At 34.6% G+C, this 10,873-nt stretch overlaps 1 protein-coding gene across 1 annotated transcript; it reads left to right on the top strand.

Annotated features, from left to right (window-relative positions):
* Positions 1-241: 241 nt before the first annotated feature.
* On the top strand, positions 242-2,962 carry LOC132186594 (1-aminocyclopropane-1-carboxylate synthase 1). Its single transcript, XM_059600574.1, has 4 exons — positions 242-406; positions 518-649; positions 785-945; positions 1,966-2,962. The coding sequence occupies exons 1-4, from the start codon at positions 242-244 to the stop codon at positions 2,960-2,962; spliced, it is 1,455 nt and encodes a 484-aa protein (XP_059456557.1).
* The last annotated feature ends 7,911 nt before the right edge of the window (positions 2,963-10,873 follow it).

Here is a 10,873-nt window from a genome sequence, read left to right as displayed (position 1 = left end):
GAGTAAACTGATACGCAAGCCATTACGCATTCGTTGACCAAACCGCCACTCAAAAATTCTCTTTTTCCAAACATTTGAAGTTTGAAATGGACTTTTCTATCTCTGTTTCCTCGATCTCTTCGCTTCCAACTCCCCTCTGGCCTATAAATTCCCACATTCTCTCAGTATTTTACTCACTCATATTTTTAGACAATAATTATAATATTCATTCCAAGTGAGCTTGCTGTAGGGAAAGCTGAAAATGGGGTTGAGTAAGAATCACCAACTTTTGTCTAAAATTGCAACCAACGACCGACATGGTGAGAATTCTCCTTACTTCGATGGATGGAAGGCGTATGATCAGAACCCTTATCACCCTTCTAAAAATCGAGATGGAGTTATCCAGATGGGGCTTGCAGAAAATCAGGTTTGGTGCATGGAGATTAATATTTTTGTGCTTGAATATCTCACGTACAATGCACGTTAACATGCAGGTTTAATGTTTTTGTTTGTGTGTTTGTTTATATTTATGTTTCAGCTTTGCTTTGATTTGATTGAAGAGTGGATTAGGAAAAATCCTAAAGCTTCCATTTGCACAGCTGAAGGAGTGAATGAGTTCAAGAATATTGCTAACTTTCAGGATTATCATGGCTTGCCGGAGTTTAGACAAGTATATATACATACATAAACTTGTTCTTTAACTTGTAAAATGATGATGAAGTTACATAAACGAAGAAATGTAGAAGTAGAAATGCCATTTCTTTTTTGGCAATAATATTAATATGTTTGTGTTAAATATTTTCAGGCTGTGGCGAACTTTATGGGGAGAGTAAGAGGCAACAGGGTCAGATTTGATCCTGACCGTATAGTCATGGGCGGCGGAGCTACCGGAGCAAACGAGCTAATCACCTTCTGTTTGGCGGATCCCGGGGATGTTTTCCTTGTACCCTCACCTTATTATCCAGCGTACGGACATTATCTCTTTAACACTTTTATTTTATTTTCACAAAAATTAAACAAATGATGGAAACAAATTAAATTAAATTAAAACTTAAAACTTAAAACTACTAATATAAAAATGATGAATTAATTTAGTGATTTAACGACAAGTGGAGTAACAAAATTGTTAGAGAATTTCTATCCAAACTTAGGGTCCAAGTCATGGTCTTTGACTCTTGACCACGTGGCCCTGAGTAGATCAAGAAACCAGCAGGATTCTCCCAAAGATGCCTTGTCAAAGTTTAGGTAGCAGTAGAAGTCTGAAACCATACCCAATAGAAAGCTGACATTCGCAATTTCCAGGAAACTTACTCGTGTCAGAGTCAATTCTTCTAAATATTTTTTGATTTATTTATTCTTAGGAGGTCAATTAATGTTAGGTCAATTACACAATTTCCTATTACTAATAAGTAAGTCAGTGACAACGATTCACGTAACGTTTTGCGTCAATAAGTTAGGTCAAGCACATATTATATTCTCGCTTCAATTCACTCGATCTCATCCTTTTCACTTCTCAAAAAAAAAAAAAATTTCCTTGATTGATCAAAAACTAATATGCACAATTACATTAACCCAATAAAATAAGAGTGTAGTATATACTATTACTATTAATAAAAAAAAAGAAAAACCTCTCTAGACCTAGTGGACCTTTGCTATTGGCCTACAAGCCCCATACTGCAATCCAGAGAGGAGGGCAATCACCTAATTCCAATCCACAGCTGGATGTTTGGACAATTTCCATAGTCACAGAAAAAGGATACAAGATGTTAAAGATTCCACCTGTCAGCCTTTATTTTTTTTATTCCCACTGCAATCAGTATTTGGACCACAAATAGTGTGGGCAGCATAGGTCGTTTACACGTACGCTCATCTCATCGTGTAATAATTTAATGTATTATTAAAGTATTATCATATAATTAAGATGGATAAATTCCGTAAAAATTAATATTTTTAATTTAATTAATTTTTTTTTTTGTTTAATTGCAGATTTTTCAGGGACATCGGATGGCGAACTGGGGTGCAGATACTTCCCGTTGATTGCGACAGCTCGAATGGGTTCGTAATAACAAAAGCAGCGCTAGAAGCAGCATATGAAAAGGCCCAAGAAGACAACATCAAGATCAAGGGCTTGCTCATTGCCAACCCATCAAACCCTCTGGGCACTGTTCTAGACACTGAGACAATGAGAAGCCTGGTGAGCTTCGTAAACGAAAAGAACATCCATTTAGTATCTGACGAAATATATTCAGCCACTGTCTCCGGCTCCCCGACATTCACAAGCATTTCCGAAATCATAGAAGGAATGGAATGCAACCGCGATCTCATTCACATTGTTTACAGCTTGTCGAAAGACATGGGCCTCCCTGGCTTCAGGGTGGGCATAGTTTACTCTTACAATGACGCTGTCGTGAGCTGCGCCCGGAAAATGTCGAGCTTCGGATTAGTTTCCTCGCAAACTCAACACCTCCTTGCTTCAATGCTGTCGGACGAGGAGTTTGTCGGGAAGTTTCTGTCGGAGAGCTCGAAGAGGCTGGCGAAGAGGCGCAGCATGTTCACCGAGGGGCTTGAGGAGGTGGAGATTTCTTGCTTGAAAAGCAATGCTGGGCTTTTTGTTTGGATGGATTTGCGTAGGCTCCTTGAAAAACAGACGTTTGAGGATGAGCTGGTGCTATGGCGGGTGATTATCAACCAGGTGAAGCTTAATGTTTCTCCGGGGTCTTCGTTCAATTGCTCGGAGCCCGGCTGGTTTAGGGTTTGCTTCGCCAATATGGACGACGACACCGTGGAAGTTGCGCTTGAAAGAATCCGAACATTTGTACGTCAAGCGAAAAAAGGAAAGGCGCAGGTGAAAAACAAACGTTTGCAAAACAATCTTAAGCTTAGCTTCTCCTCTAGAAGATACGATGAGAGTGTTATGTCTCCACACATGATGTCCCCTCACTCGCCAATTTCTCTCTCTCCGCTTGTCCGAGCAAAGAATTAATAATTAGCATATATTTTTTTTCAAAAATAATCACATTATTATTTTATAATTATTTCATCGAGCAAAGTAAGAAATTTTCTTTTTTAAAAAGAAAATATATGATAATTTCTAGTAATTAAGGATCTTCAATTTCTAATGAAGTTGGATTCAACAGGGGTGTACTTAGGAAATAAGGGGGTGCATGGTATTGATTCTTACTGTCAGAAGTAATTACCATTTTTTTTCCCACTTGATGTACGTGGATGCTGTAAGTTTTTTTTTTTTTTTTTTTATGGGACTAGAATGTTTCGTTTATGAATTCATTTGATATTTGTAAGTTGTCCTGATGGGCAGCTAACCCTAGAAAGATACTGAAAAAAATGTAATGATTTCTTATTATTCAAGTGTAAACTGCTTCAATATTTATTATTTTGTTCAAAAATATATACCTGGTGATCTTGATGATTAAATTAATATTTCTTTTGGCAGCTATAGCTAGCCAGATCATTGTGTGAATATAATTCATCTGTTTTCTGGCTCAAAATGTTTTTGAATGTTAATTTATTATATCCAGAGCCAAGCATGATGCAGGAACAGCAATATATAGCAAGGATCCCCACTTCAAATTATCTATTGAGAAAATAAATACAAGATTAGTTGATCCATTACTGATATTAATATATATATATATGACATCAGTGGAATATGTAAGTTGCATGCATCGGCTTCGATCAGTCGCCGCAATATTGAGCATGACATCCATGCCAGCTGTCATGGTGCCATCACATTCACCCGGGCTTGGTATTAATTAACATGCAGTTTAGGGGCACGTCGCATGCTTATCTCCTCACCATATTTATATAAGAAAATTTCAGAAAATTCCTACTCATCCATAACCCAATAATTGATGGCAAATTGGCAATGATGTTGATAGTCGATAGACATGACTTGCATCGACCTCTGTAAGAATCTACTCATCCTAATGTTTCATATTTATCAGTTTATGGGGTTCTTATGTACAGAGGTTGTCTTTATCAAGACAATGGAGTAAGTGAGTTGATATGCACTAATAACTTATTGCTGATCATGTTACGTACGCAAGAAATCTGGCATGTCATTGTTAATTAAAGAGGTCACTGTTTTTCGCCAAACTGATGAGGCTAGCTTCATTTGGTTGTGTGGGTAAATGATCTGAAGTCATTTTCTCTGGTAGGGGGAGGAAACAACATACCTGACCCACCATACATGGACATTTTTTTCTGTGTTCAAATCATGGTTTGCTTGGCCAAATTACTCTCTTTTGTCTCAGCAAGCAAACGGAGCTTTGATGTTTAAGATAGATCACTTACGTACGTACAGGTGGTGTATAATGGGAATCAAAATCTTGTTTCTTTGCTCAGCTGATCAAATTGACTTGTTTAGCTTCTCTTGCCGTCTTGGAAATTGTTTTAGTGTGATGGTGATCTGCATGACTGCATGCCTTTTGGCCACCCCTCAATTATGGCCACGGATTTATCGATATTAATTAATCTTAATTTGTGAATTGATTGCATGGAAAAAGCTAAGTCATGGGACGTACTGCAAGCTTGAGGGGAAAATGCTTTTAATTATATCATTCCAACCAGCGCATTCTATTCAAAAAATTTTGTAGTGGCACAATTATTATATAACTCTCACCGCTTATCTTAATAACATATATAATTTGATTATATACACTGTATTACAATAGATTCTATTTCTACAATAGGTGATCGAGATAATGCTAAATAAAACAAAACCTAATAAATAAATAAATAATTATTAATTATATAAACATTTTAATACAAGAAATCGTACGTATAAATTAACATTCATGGCATTAGCTGTTGTCTGTTGACCTCTCGTATCTCTTTATGTGGAGAAGATTAATTTCCATGTTGGCCGCCATCGACGACAGGTGCTTGTCCACAGGCTAGAAAGCAGTATGCGCATTGCTTGGTACGTATACTACTACGCAACAGTGACACTTAAAAGGTTGACAACTTTGCTTTTTTTTTTTTTTTTTTTTTTTTGTTGGTCAACGTTATATTCGTTTTACAAATTAAAACCATTTGAACATGAAATGCAAAGGAAAAGTAATGGTCCTGTCCATAATTTCTACGAAACTAAGATTATTGTATATGTTTTACTAGTGCGAACATCAATGTATACCAATAGTTGTCAACAAGAGTCAAATTACTTTATTTCCACCCATATGATCACTTTCACGTTTGTGAAGTCTACTCGCACTACAAAAAATAGTATTTTTTCTGACGCACTTTTTTTGACGTGTCAGGTAGTCTGACACGTCAGAAAACGTCCCTGACAAGGCTTTTTTGACGTGTTTCACGCATGAACATTATAGGTGTCAGAAATGAAAAATTTCTGACATGTCAAGTTTCAACCTGTCAGAAATTATTTTCTGACGTTTCAAATTTGACATGTCAGAAATTTCTGACAGGTTGAAATGTGACACGTCAAAAAAATTGGGTAGTTTTTCTATTTTTTTTTTCACCCCCCCAATATGTTTTTTTTTAATTTTTTCGGGACTATACCCGAATTTTGGATTACAATTAACCTGATAAACAATTTATCCATCAATCATTGCAAATAATTATAGCTATTTTTCCATCAATGTATACAAATAACATAAGTCATATCCTAATAGGTCTTAACACACACAAAATAACATATATACCAAGTGCCAATAACCAACCACAATTACCAAAAAACTATCTCTGTTATAATCAAAAAAGATATCATAAATATAATTACATCAACAAAGTAACTTTTATACAAGTATGAATGGCGAACCAGACGGTCAATGCTGATTATTGACATTCATAGCATCCTCTCCATGAGCTCCATCACCTGCAAACGATAAAAACAAACAATCACCAAACAATATTCACTATGTAAATTAAAATGAAAAATGTCCAAATATTCACCCAACTCAGTTGTTGAGTCTAACACAGTAAATGATATAACAAAAAAAGGTAAAACGATGATGAAGTTAATTAGCAAAAAATGCATATAAAAAAAAAAAACAAAAATTTATTCCACAGAGCAATCAATGTTGACGTTAAATTTATAGACATGAACAGATGCGCTTCATTTTTGCCATGGCAATTATGTGAGATATATATTAACATTTTAATTTGTTGAAGATATTAACACATAGGACTTTACATATATTCAAATCATGTTATATTATTTCCATAAAATTATGATATTCATTTAGTTAAAACTTGATCGTTTCATACTCTCACACAATCACATACACTAATTAATATTCATATCCAATATTCATGGATATGAATTTGATAGAAAAATTAAGGGGATAGTACCAAAGTGTGTATTCATTTAGAGTCTCTCTAAGTTTCACAATATTTGCACTTTTGCCATTCAAAAGTGCAAACTTCGTGATAATGTATAGGTATTAATATATACCTAGTAGTGTGTGCATTTGTTATATATGATCGAGGACCTTAAAATAATTAAATAACTAGGTTAGTTATTTAATTAATATTCATATCCAATATTCATGGATATGAATTTGTTAGAAAAATTAAGGGGATAGTACCAAAGTGTGTATTCATTTGGAGTCTCTCTAAGTTTCACAATGTTTGCACTTTTGCCAACTTTTTTCCCAATTAAATCCATGGAATTCGAATTGAATCATCGCTACCATGAGAATGTATAACTTACAAATTAATAAGAGATTTAATGTACGTCTCAATATTAAGACTCATTCAATTTAAGTATTAATTAAACAAAGTCTAAAATTAAATCTCTATAATTATCACCACGTACCACACGTACTTAATTAGAAGGTCAAATGATTAAAATTGAAATAATGTTGTATAAATTATTTACTAATTAATAAGCCAACCTTTTTCAGCTAAACAAACAAAAAATTAAAAAAATAAAACAAGAAGCCACATTTAAAAAACTATTATATTATGAAACAAAAACCTAGCTACCATGAGAAACATCATCTTGCATGCATGCATGTGCATATACAACGAACGTACAATAAGTAAATAATATATATATAAAAAAAAAAAAAAAACAAACACCTCCATCAATTAATACATACTCACAATTACTCGATCAATCCAATGTATTAACCAAACATCATACGGATTCGTGACAAAATAAAACAAAAGTTTGATTAAACAACACAATATATATATACCTGCAGGAGAGCTGGAGTTGATTGACGGAGAAGTTTCGGCTGGCGAACCGCCGGAGACGGCAACGGCAAAGTGTTGGAGTTGGCCGGAGATGGGGAGTGAGCTGGAGAGAGCTAGAGAACTTGCTAGCTAGCTGAGAGATAGAGTTGGCCGGGAGAGATAGCTGAGAGAGAGAGAGCGCGCGGGAAAGGAGTTGTGGGCGCCGGAGGAGCTAGCTAGAGAAGAAAAAAAAAAGAAAAAGCCGGGGGGAGGGAAGAAGAAAGGGCCAGGCGGGAGAGCTAGAGGGAAAAAAAATGGGAGAAATCCCAAAAACAAGCTGGCATGGGGGCGTGGGCGATGGGACGGCCAGCAGGCGCTGGCCTTCCCAAGGCCATGCCTGACGTGCCAAGCTCGGCACGTCAGTAATTCCTATAAATATCCTATAAATATAATATTCTAAGTAGTATTTAATTATAAGTATAATATTGTAATTAACTTATAGCAAAAGTTCTAATATTCTAAGTATTTTTAAAAAATCAAAGAAGAAAAAAAAAAGGTTTGTAAATTAATATATAGTATTTACAAAAGATTTTGTAAAAAAGATTTTGTGTTTTCTCCTTCAAGTTGCAATATCTCCAAATTAATTTAAAATGTCATTTTATACAAAAATAGTAAAATGACATGTTTATATATATATAAAATATGTTTTGGAATGATTGATTTTGTAAAGCAAATTTTCCAAATCAAAGCTATAAAAATGACATGTACGTGTACGTCAAACCTAAATTAAGGATATATAACATTATCCTATAATTTAGCTCGTTCATTTGGAATCTCCTTAAATTAATAAAATTAAGTAACATTAGGCATATTGAAGTATATAAATATTAAATAAACGTTGTATAAACAAAAACAAAACAAAACAAAAATAATAATAATAATAATAATCATAATAATAATAATTAAAGAAATTTTATGACGTGTCAAACAGACACGTCAGAAAATTCTGACGTGTCTGTTTGCCACGTCAGCATTTTCTGACGTGTCGAACGTTGACACGTTAGCAATTAATAAATTTTAATTTTCATTAAATAAATTGTTTAAAAATTAAATTTGATTAAATTTTTACTGACAGGTTACTTTTGACACGTCTGAAAAATTATTGTTGACGTGCCAGTTTCAGCACATCCGCATTTACTAACGTGGCAAAAAACAGACACTGTTTGCCACGTCAGAAAATGACCTGTTTTTTGTAGTGTCGGGATTTTGGTGAGGTAGCCTTCATAATAGACTATTCAAATAAAAATTAAATTCGAGGAGAAAAATTTATTTTATTAAATTTAAAAAATCATGTTTAAAATGAGTCAAACATCAAACTCTCTATACATTTCTCTATTGTAATAAAACATTATTATTTTATTAGTTTTAAACTAATTAATCAAGAGAGAGGAGAGTAAACAATTAATAAGCTTAAAAATTAGGGTTAATAACTTTTTTGGTATCTCAGTTTTCACTTTTTTAATTTTTTTCCCCCATAAGTTTTAAAACGGGACAAATCTAGTATCCAACCTATGGAAAAAGATGGAATCACTACCTCCGTCATTTTTCGTCAGTCCCACTAATGAAAGTCCACGTCATCGCCACGTAACTACGCTATAATGGCGACATTTGTCACCTGGTTCCACATAAGCTAACATGATTTATCCTCCTCCTTCAAACCCGAGCTTCATTCTCCATTTACCCTTAAATCGCATGAACCCTAGACTATGAGCTCAACAATCCGTTCTCTTGCTACTTGAATTGAGCTTAGATCAGTCTCACGCATAGGTACGGTAAGGTCGAGCTCCCTTTCCTTCTATTACCTTCCTCCTTCTTCTTCTTCTTCAACCCAGAGCTACATACCTAGTTATCTTCAAATGACCTGAACCCTAGAATCGAGCTTAAATCGATTGTCCCCAGATCGAGCTTCAACCTGGTTTGCATATGCATGCGTAAGGGATATCAAACTGCCTTCCATCCGTCGACCTTGAGAACTTGTACTGGAAGGCGCAGAGAAGAAAATGTCATCAAGTCGATTACGGGAATCCAAAGGAAATGAATCTTCTCTCGACTTGGATAAGGTATCTACTCAAACCAATCTTGAGCTTTAGTTTTTTTAGTGGATACTGTACCCAAATTTCAGCTTTAGTTTTTTTTGGTGAATACTATACCGAAATTAAGCTAAGGTTCATGCTATTTTCCTTAAGAGCTGATGAAGTCATCATCTGTATATAGGTTTTCTTCGGTGGACTATACTCAGACGTCCTGTGTTTGTTACTACTTGTTACCTGCACCTTTGAAGACATCCTGGATTCCAGAAAACCCTAGAAGGAGATTTTGGGGTTGTGCTACCTATGATTCTAACGTGAGTAGTTTCATTGCACAATGCATATTGGTCAGAAAGTTATTCCTAGATGAAGTGAGTGTAATGGTTTCATTGATATTTTGATATTTTATGTATATGTAGAGAAAAGCAGCATGCCGGTTTTTTAAATGGATGGACAAACCAATTTGTGAAAGGGGTATGAAAGTTATTCATGCGCTGTTGGATAAGGTGAAAGAGCTGGAAAATGAAAACTATCAATATTTGGCAATGGTGAAAGACCTTGAGACTGAACGTGATGACCTTCAGACTAAACGTGATGGCAACATTGCAAAGGTAAATCAGCTAGAGAAGGAGGATGATAGACAATTGAAAATGCTTACCTACTTAGAAATGGAGAAGGATGTGAATAGGATAAGAGAGAAATTTCTCATGTTTGATTTATTGTTGTCATGGTTGATAATAATGTTGATTGGCATTAGTGCACTAAGTAAATGAGTGTTTTGTAATGTATGTATTTATGCAAGTGATTAGTTATAGACTTTTGTGTTATTGCACTAATTAACTAAATGTTTTGTCAATACTATACAACTTAATTTGACCAAATTATTGATATTCCAAATATTGACCATAATTTGAGCATACCATGTATATTCCAAATATGACCAATTTGGACAATTTGAAATGTACACTGCATATTGGTCTAATTTGGACCATACTCAAACAATGCATATTGGTCTAATTTGGACCACACTCAAATATGCCATAAATTTCAAGTAAACAAGTCCTTTCACATTGTCCATTAACCCAATCCGGGCCATATCATGAACATTCCAACTAAACAAGTACTTTCACAATTTGGACCACATCATGTACATTCCAACTAAAACATCTAAATATATCATAAATTCCAAGTAAATAAGTTATTCCACATTGTCCATTAACTCAATCTGGACCATATCATGAACATTCCAACTAAACAAGTACTTTCATAATCTGGACCACATCATGTACATTCCAACTAAAATATTCAAATATGCCATAAATTTCAAATAAACAAATAAGTCACAAACTTCCATTAACCCACATTATCATAAAAAACCATAATTCCTATATACCACATTCACAAAAAAACATGCAACAATGTCAATACAATTATGCCACAAACTTCCATTAACCCACATTCAAAAGTGCTCAAAAAATTACATCTCCATGTCACATTCCAACTACATTTCCTATTGCGTTGCCCTGAATTGTGTTTACTGTGGATGAGGTTGGTGTTGCCCCACTGGCTGTGATGGCTTAGCCTGCATCAACATAGACAATTCAATTAACACTATGCACACAAATTAGCCTTACTACACAACAAACAAAACT

This window comes from Corylus avellana, chromosome ca7 (assembly GCF_901000735.1).
Source record: "Corylus avellana chromosome ca7, CavTom2PMs-1.0".
Taxonomy (NCBI): Eukaryota; Viridiplantae; Streptophyta; class Magnoliopsida; order Fagales; family Betulaceae; genus Corylus; species Corylus avellana.
Note: the sequence above shows the minus strand (reverse complement) of the source record. Positions and strands in the feature narration are given on the sequence as shown.